General features: G+C 31.7%; 2 protein-coding genes and 1 long non-coding RNA gene across 3 annotated transcripts; 2 read left to right on the forward strand and 1 right to left on the reverse strand.

Moving 5' to 3' along the window:
* Nucleotides 1-4,729: 4,729 nt before the first annotated feature.
* LOC114411595 lies at nt 4,730-5,437 on the forward strand. The gene is made up of 2 exons (XR_003666494.1): nt 4,730-4,877; nt 4,984-5,437. It is a non-coding gene; the product is annotated as an uncharacterized LOC114411595 (long non-coding RNA).
* Nucleotides 5,438-7,626: 2,189 nt separating this feature from the next.
* On the forward strand, nt 7,627-9,500 carry LOC114413612 (zinc finger protein CONSTANS-LIKE 16-like). Its single transcript, XM_028378100.1, has 2 exons — nt 7,627-8,588; nt 8,961-9,500. The coding sequence occupies exons 1-2, from the start codon at nt 7,707-7,709 to the stop codon at nt 9,186-9,188; spliced, it is 1,110 nt and encodes a 369-aa protein (XP_028233901.1). The 5' UTR covers nt 7,627-7,706; the 3' UTR covers nt 9,189-9,500.
* Nucleotides 9,501-16,509: 7,009 nt separating this feature from the next.
* On the reverse strand, nt 16,510-17,726 carry LOC114411414 (AAA-ATPase At3g28540-like). Its single transcript, XM_028375106.1, has 3 exons — nt 17,234-17,726; nt 16,787-16,919; nt 16,510-16,657 (listed from the first exon to the last, which is right to left on the reverse strand). Exons 1-3 carry the CDS (start codon nt 17,724-17,726, stop codon nt 16,510-16,512), a joined length of 774 nt encoding a protein of 257 aa, XP_028230907.1.
* Between the last annotated feature and the right edge of the window lie 1,572 nt (nt 17,727-19,298).

The raw sequence follows: 19,298 nt of genomic DNA on the forward strand, positions 1-19,298 counted from the left end.
ATTCGGATGCAGATAGTATGGATTCGCAGAGTTTGTAGAAAAATCAACGAAGTTCTGGAGTGCCATTGATGAAACTTCAAAAGAAAGAATGAATCAAAAGATAGAAGGAGATCAAAGATTCAACAGAAATGGGAAGAATAACAATTTTGGAAGAAGTGCAACAATGGCTACCAGAACTCATGTGAGCTCTGATACCATGTTGACAAGAGGATCAAGGTGAACAAAGGAAAACTCATTCTCATTGAATGTGAAAAGGGAAAACACTCTCTTATTACAAATAGGATTAGGCCTTATATATTAATCTATACAAGGTGAGAAATCTTCTAACCTCCTAACAGAATTGTAACTAACTAATTACAAAACTAACTAATTTAGATATATACAAATCTAATGGTAATAAAGCTGATACTTGGCGAATGGACAAACTCCAGATGCCAATCTTCCTTAATGAAATCACGAATGCTCTCGACAATAGACGCATACCGATTTGTTTGATGAGGTTCATATAGCATTCAGATCGAGAATCTGAAACGCAGACAACATTATCAAAGTTCAACTCCCAGGTTAATTCCAGACCCTCAAATATGGCTATAAGCTCAGCCTTATATCTCCGAGAAATCCACAAATCCACTAAGCACTAGAGAGTTACAGATACTAGAGTTAATGCTTTAAAAGTCATTCAGACAGCGCTGGAGGAATCAAAAACAAAATAAAAAAGGAAGTTGCTCTGCGCATCCAGTATTCTTGCATGTTAAAGAATTAAAATATTTTTTACATTTTTTTAATACGAATTGACAATTTGTATGACTCATACAAATAATTAATTTTTATGATTTTTTTCTTATAATTTTTAATTATTTTTTTAAAATAATTTAAAACTAAAATTTATTTTAAAATATGAGTAATATGAATTGACAATTCATATGACTTATATAGATCATCAATCGGTATCAGTTTTTCTTTTAAAATTAAAAAGTTTAAAATTATTTTTTTTAAAAAAATTCATTCAGATTAATAATTTGTATGAGTTTTTTTTTATTTTAAATTATTTTAATTTTTTAACATGTTATAGAATTTTTTTTATGTTAACAATAGTTTTAACAAGTTTATAAATATTGATTTGGTAATATTATTTAAAGCATATTAAACAACCACCAAACTTTATCATATATCCTTAACAAAGTACATGCACCACTTACAACAAAAAAACACACACCAACAAAAGGTAACAGGAGTAAATTTCAGTTACCCAGTGAAGTTTTACGAAAACAAAAAGAAACTACATGCAGTCACAGAGTGAAGTTTTACGAAAACAAAAAAAATACACAAATAAAATAAAATATTATTTATAACCCAAAATACCTATAAGGACCGTTTTAGCATTTTGAAAAATTATTGGATATACTAACAGAAACGTTGGGTGCCCAAAGCCACTAATCCATAATTGATTAATTGTTAATGATAAAAATATATTAAAGTCTTTTTTATAACCAAGAAATATGTATGTTAGATTTTACTCTTTCTATCTTTGTATCTACTCTGACTTAATTTTTCTTTTATTATTAGGAAACTTCAACATGGCAAGACTTAAAAAGATTGTTTTAATTTTCTGATCTTGAGAATTGAGAAATCGATGGTTTGGTTAGTAAGCCTAAATTTCTTTTCTGTTGTCCGACTATAATAATAGTGGAAAAATCTGAAATCCACAAGTTTAATTTTAACTCCTGATATGCTGAATGTCCTGATGCCATTCCTTAATGCATTGCGTACATGTCTTGCTTTTATAGCAAAAATATTGATTAGTGGCCGTAGGTGCTAAAAATGTATGTTCCGAGAGGAATCTAATTATATTTGTATATATTATTTAGTCATTTAATTAAATAACTTTATCTCAAAATTCATCATCACTACATTAAAAACTTCTTTTACTGTTATACTTAAAAAATTTATATTAATCTAAAATTATTTGATACTTTAATCATTTACAGCAAAATTAATATACTATATATTTTTAAAATATATGTCAATATAAATCATTTGCTTTTTCTTAGTCCTCATCAGATCTTGTACAATTATACTTTTCAGTGCACTATCATTATGTCTAGTTCAATCAAAGTCCACCATTGAACCATGCAATTCCTCAGATTCTTGTCCCTCTCTTCTCTCTTATCTCTTGCCATGGGACTCCAAGCTCTCCGAAATCGCCACTCGCTTCAATGTAAACTTTTCTGATATCTTGGCCTCAAATTCTATCTTCCCCATAACACCATCAAGTGCACACCAAATCCTTAGTGCCAAATCATTAGTGAAAATACCAATTTCATGTTCTTGTGTAGAAGGCTATGGTGGATTAGTTAGTGCTGAACAAATCAAGATTGTGAACAGACATATGGAGGCACCCTTGTTATTCCATTGCCATGCACATGTTTTGATAATGTGAATGATGGGGGAAGTGCTATTTATATGTCATGTGTGGTGCAGAGAAGGGAGAGCCTGGGGAGCATAGCAACCAAGTTTGGTACAACTGCTTCGAACTTGGAATCGGTAAATGGGTTTGGGGAAGCTACCCGGGAGACATTGGTTTGTTGGTATATATCAGTATCACCCCAGTTGTAATTAGTACTACGTCTTGTACACATGTTCTTTCTCTTTTGTTTTTGTAGAAAATAAGTTTCAGCGTGGGTCTAAGATATTTATTTATTACTCCTTCTTCAGTTCAAAATAAATATTTCATTTCAAGAAAAAATTGTTCTAAAATAAATATCACATTTTATTTTTTAATAAGGGTAAGGCTGCGTACAACATCCCTCTCTCATACCTTCGCATAGCGAAGAGCCTCTGGGCAATGGGGTACGAAGTTTTTTTATTAATTTTTTTTCATTAATATTCTAAATAAGTGTTATTTTAATTTTTTTACAGTAAAATTAATATTAAGATTAATTTTATAAAATTATTATTCTCTTTCATATTTTTATTAGTAACTTTTATCAGTTCATGTAAAACAACCTGAAATAATACTTATTTTTAGACGAAAAAAATATTACTTAAAGTATATTAAAAAATTAAAACTTGATTTTTTCTCTTCAATGAGAGGCAAAATGTAAAGGTTATATAAAAAAAATATGAAAATTAAGCTAGTCTCTCTCACACACAAAAGTACAAACTTTTCCCTCGCTACCACCTCACAAAAGAAAGAGACAAGAAAGAAAAGAAAGAAATCCCTCAAAAAAATTGTCACTATCGACAAATTGTTTTTTGTTAACTCGTTGGCAAGTACATTAAATAGATAATAAGAAAAGATTACATTACAAGAACGTTTCGCTCGTTGGCAAGTGCATTAAATAGACAATAAGAAAATATTATATTACAAGGACACTCGACTGCTAGACTCCCAACAATAGGGTTTAGTCTCTCATTGTCATGATAGACTTTATACTTTAGGGACGGACTTGGATAGAAGAAGAGAGATAGATAAAGGAGGGAAATGGGATAATGGACATAAAAGAGGATTTTTCCTATTAAAGATACTCAGGCTTAGGATATATTCATTAGAAAACTCTTAGTCTCTGAGGTGGTGTTTTCCCGGTATGTAGGTTGTGTCTTTTCCTTTTGCTTTCTACTCCTTTTATAGGACTAAGATAACTTACTTTTCAATCTAACTTCACTTCGCGCTTAACTCGGATTTTTCCGCTAAGCGCGCCTTTGGGTTTTTTTGTGGGTCTTTTTCGCGCTAAGCATGAGCTGGTCGTGCTAAACAAGGAGATGCGTTGGATCTGTCTTGCGCGCTGTCCCAATTTTCAACTTTTTCTTCAAGATTTTTTTTTCAAGTTTTTGCATCAATTTTCCTTCAAAGCACTTGAAATCTTCTTCTTTCAAATTCTACTAATAAAAAATTATAAATATATTAATTTCTTTATTATTTCGTTAAAAATAACATTAAAGTAGATAAATTATAATTTTTTTAGCCAAAATTAACTATCAAATTAACTCAAATTTCGCAGGTATCATGCTGTTTAATTTGGATGTGGGTTAGTCCTAATGTTGCAGCCTCAAGTTTTTCATCCAAGCATAAATATACATGGATAATCAATCGTGTAAAACATAAATAACACAACATAATAATACAAAGAAAATAAGGGAAACTCTTTTAAGTGTTAATTTCTTACTACATTGACATAATATTCTGTAGAATTGTACCATCCTTTGGAGCATGTTCATCAGCAACCTTGAATTGGTACGATGAGAGTATGATTGTCCCAAATGCCTCATATACATTAACTGCCACCAACTGCATCAAATGCACTTGTGAACCAACGGATATCACGTAAGATACTTACATCTGCATACAAATTCAAATTTGACTTTTAATTACAAAATTTAAGTTCAAAATATGGTTGCTTGCTCTCATAATTTAACCAGGTTGCAATGTGTTCCTTCTGGATTTGATGTCCCCTGCTATAACTTACGTTGCAAAGGATCCAATCTTATTATTGGTGATTAATGTGTGGATCATTCACAAACAGCTTGCAATGTAAGCCAATGTGTTTACCGTGGCCATAGGGGTGGCAAAATTCTGAGTAGTTAAGCAAATTGAATGCTCATAATAACGGAATATGGGACCACAAAGAGAAAAAAGATTTCTGTTTTTTTTAATGGCAAAAAAAGCTTTTATTAATGAACCCAACACAACAGCACAAGGTGTACGTTAATGTTAGGAAAGTTACAAAAGAAAGCCAAAACCAGCCATAACACAAACCAATGCTAAATTACATATCAGAAAAAAAATTTGTTAACCTTTCTTTTAGAAGCATTCTTACACAAGTTTTATGTTGTGTTTTTTTGCAGTGTGAAGAAATCTTCTTACCACGAGTACCCGGGTAATTACTAGTAAACAATATTATCTCTATTATTCTATAGCAAGAGATGTAGAAGTTTCAGATTACTGATTTGATTTTCACTCTAATATATTTTTCTCTGTTGTAGATAATTTGTGTCATAGTGGACCATCATGTTGGCCTTCCTCATCACCATATCCTGAAGACCCATTTGGTATGTCTCCAAGGCCATCCCCTTCATTGCCACTGCCAGTTTCTAAGGCTGCTCTGAGGACTCTTGCCTTCCTCGGTCAATTTTTATTCAATGTGCTACAATTGTTCTTGTTAAAATTTATCATTTATTTTCTGATTTGAATAAGCATATCTAGTCGAGAATAACCCATGTCTTTTATTCAATTCTACCTTTACCCTTCCCCCCTGAAAGAAAAGAAAGATTTCAATTTGGTGTTTTTAGGTGTACAAAATTTTTGTACAAAGCCATTTTTCTTTTTTTTCATCTTTTTTATTCTCTATTGTAAACTTTGTTGCTATTTACATGGTTTGAGGACTTAATTTAGACAATTTTTATGCCCATTTGATTATAGTGGAATTCCGTTTATTGATCTTGTGGACCTGCAGTTTATACCCTTATTTAGAAGGGTTTGCATGTAAATATTGATATTTCTTGCTTTAACCATGTTATTTATTTTTATATTTTATATATATATATATATATATATATATATATATATATATATATATATATATATATACATATATATGTTTTGTTGCTCCTCAAAAGGCCTAGCAAGTAGAGAATTTGTCCGCTATCATTATCACTGTCCCTCGTTAGAAGCTACATATCATAGGTAAAAATTCTAAAGGTAAGTTTTGCAAATTTGTACTTATTCAAATCAATCTTTAGGAGGTAAGAAGCTTAACATTATTTAGAAAATTTGTTCTTAAATTCATTAATTTCTTACACTTGTTATTGGAAATTTGGAACGCCTTCAAAAGTAACTTTGTTTACCAGATGCTAAACAATACTCCATTCCGAATTCTGTTTAAAGGATTACTCTACATTATTTTTTAGGTTTCCTTTCTATAAATAGTGTAGATGACAAGGTTAGTAGTAGTACGGGTCATGTATTGGAAGGCAAGTAAAAGAAAGTTCCAAGCCAACAATGCTGATATTGATAAAATACGCTGAGAAAAAAAATCTGATAGGGAGAAGCAATTATAAGCAAAACGTTATCATCTGAGTGATAGCTATTTTGACCAATTACCAGCACCTTGTTTTTTGCAAGAACACCTTCCCTCCTATTCTGGCAACAATATCTGATCGATAAGTTACATTCATGTTGACGTTGAGTGAAAACAGGTGTCAATAAATGACTTTCTACTATGATTCCATCAATTATGAAGATTTTAAAATACCGCAATCAGATTGTCATTAACATTGTACTAAGATTCCTCAGTCAGTATTTTAGGCTTTTATCCACATGCCACGCGTTATTGTATAGTGAACATATAGTTGTTCTGTATATGCCTCTGTCCCCCACTTTCCCCTGTTAATTTACATGATAAGATAGACTATAGCCTATAGGTAGTTCCTAGAATGTGAAAGTCTAAATGTGCTTAATGGGAATTCGAACCATGACTTGCGTGAAAACTAGTCCATTCTATCATACTAAACTTTTATTGGTTGTAATTCATGGTTTTGGTATCAAAGAAAATTTACTGGCCCAAAAAATATATAAAATTGTATGGTGAACTATTCTTTGGACTGATTCCTAAAATGTCAACACTCGGGGTTCAAATCTATCTGTTACATCAAAATTGCCCTTTCATGCGTAGAAATCCAAGTTAAGCAGTTAACTTACTCAGCAGATACTGCTTCCTAAAATTGACAATATGATTGAACTAACCGTCCTTTAAATTTGAACCCATTGGTAGGCAATATATCCGTTTTTCTGCTGGTAGGATCAGGTTATGTACATTAATTTTCCTTTTCTATCCATAAGATCAATGTTTACATGTCACGTACGCAAAGAAAATGATTAGAACATAACAAATTAAAATTAATGGTTTAAATTTTTCTTAAACAGAAGTAACGAGCTCTAAAATGAAAGTTAGTATAAAAATTAGTTAACCAGAATCATACATAAATTATTCAGGCATCACTTAGCTTCTAATGGTTGAAAATGCACTATGATAGCAACCTCAAGGTGGGGACCACTAATTGGAAATTTAATGTTCTATTAGAAATTATTGAATTCTAAAAGCAACACAACAAAAGGATCACAATCAAATTTTAATACACAACCCACACTAACCCCAGTAGGGAAGTAGACCCAAAACCAAATGGGTCCATGAGAAATCTCATAATCAGAAAGGCAACCAATGGGGATTCAGAGAACAAGATGAACATCAAATCTCCAGCCAATAAAGTATAAACACTGGGATGAGGCCAAAGGGTAGGTCCCAAAAACCCCCACTAGGAAATTACCAAAAATGCATGGGCAGAGAGAGAGAAAGCACCCTATTTAGTAAGAGAAAGTTTTGCCTAGTATATATAGTATGGTTAATAAATAATTATTTCTCTTAAATATGTGATAAAGAGTAACTTAGAGTTTATATGTATGCAAGAATGTAATATGTTAAAAGATTAATCTTTCACTCTCTGAAACAAAGATACCCTAAACAAAAAAAACAAAAGCAAGACAGACCCCACACTGCCACACCACGCTGTCAAGTCTCAACACACACTAACAATAATTGAATTTGAACCATTTGCCTATCTGATTCTAAGCAAATAAATAAACGAAAAGCCATTGTTACAAGCATTTCACACTTAACATATCAAAAAAACAAAGGTTTCTACTTTCTACGATGAGAGACATGAAAGACGCAGGTGCCTTGGGAGGCAAGACAGCAAGAGCCTGCGACAGCTGCGTAAGCAGAAGAGCAAGGTGGTTCTGTGCAGCTGATGATGCTTTCCTCTGCCATGGCTGCGACACTTTGGTTCATTCCGCGAACCAGTTAGCAAGCAGGCACGAAAGGGTTCGGCTTCAAACTGCTTCCTCAAAAGTAACCACCACGCACGCATGGCACAGTGGATTCACACGCAAGGCAAGAACCCCGCGTCACAACAGCAAGCACTTTGCGCTGCAACAGCGTCTCAAAGACGAAGTTCTCTTCAACAACACCAGTGTTCTTCCCCTCGTGCCGGAGCTCGGAGGGGAAGAACAAGAACCGGTGGTTGTGGATAACGATGAGACGGAGGAGCAGATGCTGTGTCGGGTGCCCGTGTTCGACCCTTTTGATGTGAGAACCGATGACTTGGATAGTTTTTCTGACATGGATTTCGCTGAGTTTGCTGCTGATGTTGAAAGCCTACTTGATAAAGAAGACGATGAAATAAGTGCGTGTGTGGGAGGGGGAGAGGGAGAGGGAGAGGGAGTTCAAGGTGCAATGGTGAAGGTTAAGGATGAAGAAGAAATTGATGGTGATGTAGCGTGTTATCTGGAATCGGTTTTTGATGATGCCTTTCATTGGAATAACATTGAGTCTGTGCTGTCAGATGCACGGGAAGAGAAGGAGGGTGTGGTGGCGTGTGATGTAGGTGTCGGTGATGAAGAAGGAGGAACAAAGAGAGACATATTTTTGAGACTAAACTATGATGAGGTTATTACTGCTTGGTCTAGCCAAGGTTCTTCTCCATGGACAACTTCAAACCCACCTAAGTTCAACTCTGATTATGACTTCTCCTTGGTACTACTACTACTTCTAATACTTGACTTTCTTTTTTCAATGATTTTGTGCTTGTTTGGATTAAAATTTACAAATTTAAGTTTGAAAGTTCAAACCGAGTTTGCAAAAATAGTCCTCCCTTTTCTTTCATTTCAAATTAAGTTTTAAGGAAAAATTGAAGCTAAACACAATTTACAATGCAACCCAACTGAAAACTAAACAAGAGTCTTTTTCAATTTTACTTTTTTAATAGACTTTGGGAGCCTCCCAACTGAAAATTAACCGAACATGCCCTTTATCTCTTTGAGTAATGCTAGCTAGTATATAAGCTATGCATGCACAATTGTATCTATCGTCATCTATGATTGACATGTGAGTGTTTGTTATTTTCAGGGTTTGAGTGGTGTAGGTGGGGAAGTAAGAAGCTTAAGGGGGCACCTAGATGGTGGAAGAGAAGCAAGAGTGTCAAGGTATAGAGAGAAGAGAAGGACTCGTTTGTTTGCAAAGAAGATAAGATATGAAGTAAGGAAGTTGAACGCAGAGAAAAGGCCTAGAATGAAAGGTCGTTTTGTGAAGAGGACATGCTTTGTTGGAGCCAATGCTTTTCCTGCTTACCACTGACATCAATCAATTAACGGATCCATCTTTGCTTTTTCTGCAAATTTGGGTTAATACTTGGTTTGGCTATATATATGTACGTATATATAGCCTGTATTATATAAATACTAGTAAATAATATTACTGGGCCAGGTTAATTTTACTAGAATTGTTGCTTGGGATATTTCTGTCTATATATATCTCTAGACAGGTTTAGTAATTAGTACTAATTAATGATCATCTTTATTGGCAGGTTTAAGCCTTTTGGAATCCCTTTTCATTGTTTCTTATTAGAAATTCAATTGTTCAATGCTGATGCTGTTATTAGCTAGTTGATATTTTAGGCTGCTGGATTTTATATATATTTATCTGCTAGATCGTGACTTCAGTTTCATGTTTTATGTACATGAAGAACAAAACAACATGAGGGTCAGAGTTGCAAATATTAATGCATCACAAATTTGAACAAATTCATTAATAATCTTCTCAAGTTATGTACTGCATGATGGGAATCTGGAATTCATCTCAGTGAGAAAGGCCGGGTTGGAAATTGGAATAGTTGTTAATGCAATTAATTGGATTTAAAAATATATGGAAGCGTAGTTATGGAAAGAGGAAAGCCACCCCATACCTATATATATTAAGACAATAAATCCAGCTTCTGCTTAGTGGTGGTTTAAAACTGTTAAAAGCATATAAGAATGGATTTAAAAAAACGTAATCAGTTTCTTTTAAGGCAACATAATCAGTTTTCACTCAAACTAAAACACTCCTAAAATTCATGTTATTTTTCACTTATGTCATGTAATTTATTTCTTTCCTAATTTTCATGCTCTATATTTCTTTTATTCTTACCAAATAGACATATCAAATGTTTTTCCAAGAACAATCTCATATACTTGTGGTAAAATTAAATTTGTTATATCAAGGAGTATAGCAAGTTAAAGGGTCTCTTATGAAATTGTTCTTATTCCGTTGAGTGGGGACAAAAGTTTTGTAGGGTTATTCACTATCTTTTTAAGTTTGTTTAGAAAACGTGTAAGTTTTATTTAACATAACAAACACTTTTGCGAAGAATTTTTATAGACATGAGTAAAGTAGTTTATCAGAAGAAATAAAAAACTTTAAGTAACAAATTAAATCACGTTAATAAGTTTTTTTTTATTCTTTATGGTATATTATTTGTTGTATTTTCATCATCCATCCTTACTATGTGGGGTTTTGCCCCCAACACATAGAACTAACAGTGGCATACAATACTTCTATGGGGGTTCACCATTACTATTTCACAGGGAACGATGTGTGGAATTACAATACTTTTTCATTAGATTTAGTTTTGATAAAGAAAATCATTCAAATAAAAGATTTTATTATCTCCAAAGAACTAAATACGGAATGAGCCAAAAAGAGAATTCAATCTTGGAGCACTAATGAACAATTGCTTGTTGGCAAAGTCTATGAATACATTAGAGGTACCAAGCCTACTATTAGTTGGTGTTCTGTTATATGGAACCCAGCAATTCCCCCTAAGATGTCTTTCATTCTATGGCTTGTTAAAAGGAACCGGCTGCTTACTCTTGACAAAGCTGCTTTTTTGAACAAGGGTTTCGTCTGTCCTTTATGTTCAAATGAGGTTGAGTCAAATGCTCGTTTGTTCTTTTCTTGCAGGAAATCTCTCTAAGTTTGGGCTCACATTCGTGATTTGGCTCCTTTTCGCAGACGTTTCACTTCTTTGCAGCGCATTACTGACTCTTTAATTAGGGGCTGACCCACATCAGGTGTTCAAAGAAAATTTCGTTGTCTGGCTATAACAATTACAGTCTACTGCATCTGACTGTCTAGGAACAAGCTGATTTTTGAAGATTATCAATTTTCTGTAATAGAGGTTATTAACAAGATTAAGTTTCTTATGTATAGACAAGCGTACTTGTTACAATTGTTTTAACATCTTGATGTAGACCTTCTTGTATTAGGGATACTTTTGATTTTCTCTAGCTGCGGGATATGTCCCATTTATTGTTGTATCATTTTAAGTTTAATATAATTTACATTTTTCCCAACAGTGGCAGCTTATTACTGAAATCAAAAATGAAAACTCCTATCAACAACCACAAGCTCATCATCATGAGTCATGACCTCTGCATGTATGGTCATATTTATATTTATTCAGGATACAAATTCAACAAGATGTGCCCACTTGCGTCCATGGTCGGTACATACAATTATAAATGATATAATAACTTGTAATTAAATTGTCTTTCTGATAGCTCGAGAGCTACATGCATAAGCGCAGTAGATGACAGATCATGACATGCAAGTTTTGTTCTCTCCCTATATATGAGCAATGAGTGGTTACTGGACCAGATTTTATGAAAATGAAATAACGGAAACTTCAAAAAGGTAATTGGCTCAGGCAGAAACTCAAAATGGCAAATGGGTCAGCACACGACATATAATCATCATCATGTCTCAATTTGTATTGCTTGGTCCCTCCCAATCACTCACACGATCCTTAACTTTTCTTTATGAATTACTTTCCTTTTTATGGGTCCCTTTCTGCTGCAATTAGCTTCCCGTTAATAGGAGTAGAGCCACCCAATATATGCTAGCTGTTCCGTCTCCTTTCAACTTGCACTTTTGAACATGCATGGTCCTTTCCTAATTGAGAGGAATGTTTTTTTTTTTTAAGTCATAATTGAGAGGAATGTGTCTAGGATTTTTTTCCTCCCACTTCATATCATTGCTAGTTCATATCATTTCCTAATTGACTCAAAGTTGTTTTTATTTCACGAGTCTCTAATTCAATTTGGCCAGCAATGCTAAGTTCATGCGTTTGACTTTCCTAACGTCCAAACCACCCTATCTCTTCTTAGTTACTTTTTCCAAGCCACCGAGATAGATTTTCATTATCTTTTTCTGAATATCCCCAAGCAATCTTAATAAATAGAGCCAACAAGATGGATTTTCCTTCTCCTTAAAGAATCTTTTGAACGCATTAACTCTATTATTAATTGAAATTTATTGATGAATGGTGTGGGTAGTCTATTCAAGCATGACATAATATTGATTCACTAAAAAATCAATTTCACGGAGTACTATTATATCTTACAAATCTTTCCGCAAATCTTAGTAATACCTTGGCAAAAAAATTAAATGAAAAATATGTATATTAATGATTTAAAAACATTAAAATATTCAATACTTTTTTTTTATTTAGTAAGAATATTGGTAAGAAAAATTTGTAGAAAGATTTAGAATTATTTTTTCAAACATCTTAACCATTAATGTTGGTTATGTTCAAGAATATATTTTAGTTAACTTCTAACATTTTTTACTAGTCGAAAAATTTGTTGTTAAAAACTTATTTTATTGTTCATTAAACAAGTTTTAGTAACATATTGTAACGTTTGTTGAAATATTACTTGAAGTAATATTTTTAAAATGTCAGCTTCTAATTTTTAGTTAGTTTTTTTTATATTTTTTTAATTTTTATCCTCAATATATTTATCCAATTTTTTTATTCTTTTTAAATAAATCATAGTTTTAATATTTTTTTGTCATTTTAAACTTTTCACCTGCTTTAACCGTTAGTTTTACCGAACATTTATAATTTTAAAAGTTAATTTTTGAGCTTTCAATGGTTGGTTTTTGTTAATAGATTGATAAATGTATCAATTTTATCACAAGTAGTAAAGATTAAAATGGAAGTACAAGTGTTGAATTCACATGAACTTTGATTGTACTTAAATGATGCAAACTCAATTATTAAACAATGAGAAGAAGTGGAAAATAAAATGAATTGTAAGTGTGAAAATTGGGATAAAAGAAAAGAAGAAAGATAACAAGAAAAATAAATAATAGTTTAAATGCGAAAAGATGAAGTTAGAATCCAATAATGTTAGAGCCTAGTATGTCAAAACTACTTATAATGAAAGGTAAAAGACTTATCCTTGTTTCCACCCGCATCTATTCAATTACACTATCTTTGGTTTCCCACATGAAGGACCGTTTATTTATCATTTACCCCCAAATTTCTTTGCAGAGACAAAAATAACAAATCATATTAAGATAAGAGATGCAAAGATTCTTTAATTTGGGCAAAACAAATGTCAATCTATTTCTAGCAATGAATTTATTTAGATATTATTTCTCAATTTTTTTAGAAAATAATCATTTTTCAATTCATTACCCTCTAAACATTATATGAGTGGTCAGACCATAATGACAGGAAAGCATAAAGAGAAATAATAGAAACAAAATTGCATTAAATAGATAATATGAAAGAATTACATTACAAGAGTTTGGTCTCAGTCTTCTAACAAAAGGAGTTTAGCCTCTCATAACCATGAAAGACTTTACACCTTACGAACTAATGAAAGAAGGGGTTGGATGACTAATAACAAGAAAAAAAAAAGGGAATGACTAAGGAAGATGATTTCTCCTAAGAGATAGACTCAGGCTTTGGATAAATCTTAGACTCGGTGTGTATTTTTCTTGTGCTTCGTACTCCTTTTATGGACCTAAGATGGCTTACTAAGAGAGCTGTCCAATTTTTCTAATTTTTTCTTCAAAGTTTTTTCTTTCAATATTTGCATTCATTTTCTTCCAAAGCACTTGAATTCTTCTTCTTTCAAATTTTGCTAATAAAAAATTGCAAATATATTAATTTTTTCCATTAAAAACAACAATAAAATAAAAAAAATTATAATTACTTTTAAATAAAATTGACTATCAAATTAACTCAAATTTCACGGTTATTATTTTTTTAATTTTTAGGTAAATTTTCAACTAAATTTTACCGAAGATAACTATTGTTTCGTAACATTTACTTCATTAAAAATAAGAATCAATTTAACAAGCAACATTAAGTAGTTAATGAATCAAGTTACGACTAAACTTATGATCCAGCTTTACTCATTGTTAACCCTACTCCTGAAGAGATTAATCTTAATCTCGTAGTCTTTACTGTTGCCTGTCGCTTTCTATGGAAATGGTCAAGGAGCACAAAGCTAAAAGTACATGAGAAAATTTTCTACCCAGGCCAACAAATATATAGTTTTAATCTAAATTAAATATTTATTTTATATAACATAAGTTTATATAAATTATAATATATATAATACAATTAAATTTTATGACAAAGAAATATTTTGAGTGTATAGATTATATTGTATATTTATAATAAATAATTTATATTGTAATATAGAGTTATTTTTAATTATTGATAATTTTTTAAAAAATATATTGAAATTCAAGTTAAAATTAAAAATATTAAAAATGATAGATTAACAAAATAAGCAGTAAAAAAAAAACCTCATACAAACGCTCTAGTTGAATAATGTCAATTACTAAAAATGTTATTGTAAAAGATAATCATTCTAATTCTAATTTATAGAGAGAGAGGTAACGTTGTTTTTGGCTCCATTTGATTCAATTTTTCATCAAAAGTCTCTTAGAATCAAACTTAAAAAATATATACGGTTCAGTTTTTTTTTTTTTTTTTAAATTCAAACCAACCCAAACAAATATTGTGTTGTTTGATTCGATCCGATTTTTGTAGTTTTTACTAAAATATAATTACATTAAAAATATGTTGATAACAATCCACTTAACTTATTAATATGCTAAACCTTTTACAATAAAATATACAAAATTTCATTTATTTTAAATCAAATATATCTTAAAAAGTCATTTAAAAAAAAAGTAATATCCATTATATAAGTTTCATATACATAACACTATAAAATATTGTGAAATTTAAGTGGTACACACATAAAATACATAATACTAAAGTAATATAAGTGTTAGTACAAGTGTTACGGTTTGGATCAATTTCAAAAATACAAACTGAACTGAACCAATCGGTTTGAGAAAAAAAATCATCGAAAAAAATTCAAAAAGAATTGATTTAGTTTGATTTTCAAGTTTTTTTAGCAATTTTTTATTTTTATTTTAGATTGATTTGAATTTGAACACCTATGCATAGAGGGATTAGCACCAAAGCAACAAGAATTGAACATGCGCATGCAGGGTCACAATCCACTACTAATTTGTGAACATATAACTCAATTATTATCCTTTCAGTATTATCATTCTTGTCTTTTCCTTCTAAGATAGGAGGAAAAAGAAAAAGCCAGATAAAAAATATACCTAACCGTTGGATACTTCACACACACATATTTATAAATCTTGATGTAAAAAAAATGTATGTGTATTATATAATTCATAAACTCAACAGTTACTCGGTTAGTGGTGCTTATGTATCGTATAATACATGAATTCGGTAGTTATTCGACTACTGATAATCTCTAATTTCCTATGATCACACATAACATTTAGAGAATTCAAACCCAATTAACTTGATCCTTAGAATCCTTTTACAGATATTTTCTCCGACTCCAGCACTTAGTCAGAACAGTTGGCAAGTAAACAACTTCCAAAACTCGATCACAGCTCACTGGAGCTTAGTCATAACAATATGTATAAATATTGATAAATAAAATAGCTATTAATAGAATAAAAATAAAGGGAAAATGTGAACTTTGTTGATATTTCTCTTTTACTTTCAAAAACTCTTCTACTTTAATTTAAAATCAAAATTTTAATCATTTATAAATGGTGCTTTAATAGATTAAAAAAAACAAATGAGAGGTAAAGGAGAACCGCTCTATCAATCGCATGGTTAGATAATATTTCAATGAAAGGAATCTAGGCTCTAAATTATTTAGTTGGACACCGTGTGTGACTTGTTTTAAATTTTTGATACCTAAGTTTAATTCTTACCGATTCAAAAAATAAGATGATCAGGATACCGATGATATTTCGTAATTAATTATAAATTATCTTATTTTAATCTCTGGTAATGATTTGATCATGTTTTCCTGTTTTAAGGAGATAATTATATCTATCATTTTCGATCCGTAATTTTTAGAGTAATAAATAAATCAGTTTAAAGCATTTCCAATTAAGATTCTTGGAGGATTTTTTAAGTGAAAAAACTATTTCTTGTAGTTTCTTTTCCATTAAAACAAATTTATGTGAAAGAAATAAGAGTTGTATCTTTTATAAAAAAACAATTTCTTACTAGCAAAGAATAATATTTATCTTATTGATTTTGTTCAATGTCATTGTGTTTTATTTAATAATTTAAAAAATATAAAAGTACGAGTTTTTTGAAATTTTTTAACATTGGAATATAATTATTGATGGATTTCTTACAAATAAGACATAGTGGAAATTATAAAAAATAATGTTAGAACGACCAAATAACTAAAAATCCTCACTTAAAAGATTCATATTAAAAATAAGATTAATATATTCCTGATATTGGCTTAAATTGTGTCACCTAGCCGAGGTATGTACTCGGTTTGACCAAGTATCTTTCAGATAATATTGGATTAACAAATAGACCTGCAACTGCATCTCCAAATTCGATAGTAGCATATATGATCTCAGAACTTGGCCAATACCAAAACTGCCAATTCAACTTATTGCTTAAAAAAAAGGAAAATTCATTAAAACTATTATTGATCTTTTTCTATCTAAACTAATGGATTTAAAGCAAATAAAAAAAATTCCTAAACTAATTCCCCAGATTTTTTATCAGTTCCTATTTAGCTAACGGTTCCTTTTCTCGTTCTTCCTTCAAGTGTGCTTTCTCATCCTTATTGGCCTTTTTTACTTCATCTTGTGTCAGCAGCTTCTTCTTGGTCTCCTCAATGGACTCAATCAGACTCTTCAAGCAAGTCTCAGAGTCTTGAGCAATTGACTTAGGCATGAGATTCTCAGCAACATATCAGCAGGTTTCAAGTTGACGTCCCCCAAAACTTCTCAACAGTACTGGAAAACAAACTGTGAGACTCAACATCCAAGTAGCTTTTGGCCAGCACCATGAAATTTCACTACTAGGAAAAACATTTTTTACGACAGCAAAACGATAATGATTGATCAAGAACCGTCTTAATATATAAGTCGTTGGACTGTAGTATATTCCAAGGGTTGGGCTGTTTGTCAATTAAAGCGGTACATGAGCTGGGTTCAGAACGTTAACATTTGTCTTGTAAGTATACCCAACCACAGCTGGAGTTGTCGGTGTACAGCTTTGGCGTCCTGTCCTGAAACGCAATGGCCCTGCCTTCTTTGAAGACATGTTGGATGTAAGCGCCAATAACGCTTGTGGAAGGTCAGTTTTAAGAACCTATTCTCTTTGGAGGGATTCGAGGATTTATGATTTGCACTCCACCACACTGTAAGTCCTTGGAACGTGTTTTCTTCATTGTCGTCAATGCCGAGGACTACTAGGGTTTGGCTATCCGTCACCACTTCGGCTTTGAGCCTGCCGGCTCTTTGGGCTGAGTTTACACTGAGGTGGGTTCGGATGGCAATGTAGGCTTGGCTTCTCTTTCTCTCGAGGACTTGTTCCCCTGTGAATTCAGGGAAGGATACATGGATGTAAGAGTGCACATGGCTTGTTAACTTGCGTACGTACTTTATGATATAGTTACGAACACTGTACGGGAGGAATTGCTCATACGTGACGTACACAAATATAATGCTATCCATAACTGTTCCTAGCTGTGACCGTGGATATGACCACAATTCCCATCCTTCCATGAAACTCCATTCTTCTTCTTTATGTCGAGTGATTTCGGTCTGGGTATGTGGTATTTATAATAGAGAGTGAAATGGACTAATAATATGTGATAGGTTTGTTAAGTTGAAAAAAAATAATCAAAAACCAAATCAATTATATTGATTTAATTCAGATTTTTTTTTTTGAAAATAAGTTGATTCAGAATATTGAAGTGAAACAAACGTATTAATGGGACCAATCTAAATCAAATTTATTGATTTGGTTTAGATAATCGAATTCATCAAGTCAATCCGATTTAATAAAATTCTCACTATCTCAACTAAACATTCTTAATATTTTCTCAACAATTAATTTCCCTCTCAACGGCTTCAAACTAAATTCTTTTTTTTTTAATCTTTAATTCTGTGCATGATCTTCTCAACAAATTATCCCATTTAAACTATCATCTTTTATCTCTATTTTTGAATTGAATTTCAATAATTAAAAATAACTCTGTATCAAAATTTTAAATTGATCATTTATATAATTAAACATATTTATTTAGTATTTTGTTATGAATTTTAATGATATAAAAACAAATTATCTTGTGTTTTCATAGATAAGCTGGAACAGCAGGCAAATTAAACGAGCCGGGGCCTTTTCAGCTTTTTTTCTTAAGCTCACGGACATGGTTGTGTTAATGCACGTGCAAATCCATGATGAGGAAGATTAATTTGAGTGATGCATGAGTAGTGAAAACAGTTACAAAGAACACAAACGGGTGTTGAACACGTGGCACTTGCGATTGTTCTCTCTTTTGGCGCTGGCGCTAAATGATCGTGACGCAGAGAGTGTTGCTCTCCTACTTTCTCGGAACACTCTATCATGCATCTTTCTCATTTCTCACTTCCAAACAAACAAACATTACCAACACTAACATGCTAACATACATCATTTTTTAAATTATTATTATTATAATTATACTAATTTCTTTCAAAATTATAATTATTGAATGGATTTTTCTCTCTCTGAGTCTCCTCATATTCAATCTCAACAACCATCTTTGATTCTACGTGAACGTCTTACTGCATTCTCGGGTTTGAATTAATGCATCATTATATTCTCTTTTCAAACTTTTCAAATTCTTCTTCTTTTCCCTTCTTTTATTTTGTCCTTCTCCATGTTGCAGTTTTACAAATTTTTCCATTCTTGAAGGGTCAACAACAACAAATGGGAATGTTAGGCTTCCATTAAAGGGTTCTGAAAACTACTATGCATGGGTTGAATTCACATTATTCTTGGTATTCTTTATATTTCTGGAATATTATTTTGAAAATCTTTGAAATACATTGTTGCATTGAAACGTAGCACACAAAAAGTTGTCCTTTTTTACTCCAAACCTCTTGGGACCATTTTTTCAAGTTGATGTTTTGTGTTTATGAGCAAAACAGTGACATATATACTCAGCCTCAATTACGTACAAGGGTAGAAAGATTGTGCCTTAACTAGTGAATGGAATTGGAATCATAATGCTTTGATAGCATTGTATTTGTGTAATTTAA

The sequence above is a fragment of the Glycine soja genome, chromosome 5, assembly GCF_004193775.1.
Source record: "Glycine soja cultivar W05 chromosome 5, ASM419377v2, whole genome shotgun sequence".
Taxonomy (NCBI): Eukaryota; Viridiplantae; Streptophyta; class Magnoliopsida; order Fabales; family Fabaceae; genus Glycine; species Glycine soja.

What these genes read in the sequence shown, in the direction of transcription:
- LOC114413612 (XM_028378100.1), top strand. Translation starts at nt 7,707, where the DNA reads ATGAGAGACATGAAAGACGCAGGTGCCTTGGGAGGCAAGACAGCAAGA. An exon ending in CTGATTATGACTTCTCCTTG is followed by an intron (nt 8,589 to 8,960) that starts GTACTACTACTA and finishes TGTTATTTTCAG; the next exon opens with GGTTTGAGTGGTGTAGGTGG.
- LOC114411414 (XM_028375106.1), bottom strand. Translation starts at nt 17,726, where the DNA reads ATGGATAGCATTATATTTGTGTACGTCACGTATGAGCAATTCCTCCCG. An exon ending in ACAACTCCAGCTGTGGTTGG is followed by an intron (nt 16,920 to 17,233) that starts GTATACTTACAA and finishes CAATTGCTCAAG; the next exon opens with ACTCTGAGACTTGCTTGAAG. An exon ending in GAAGAACGAGAAAAGGAACC is followed by an intron (nt 16,658 to 16,786) that starts GTTAGCTAAATA and finishes CTTTTTTTTAAG; the next exon opens with CAATAAGTTGAATTGGCAGT.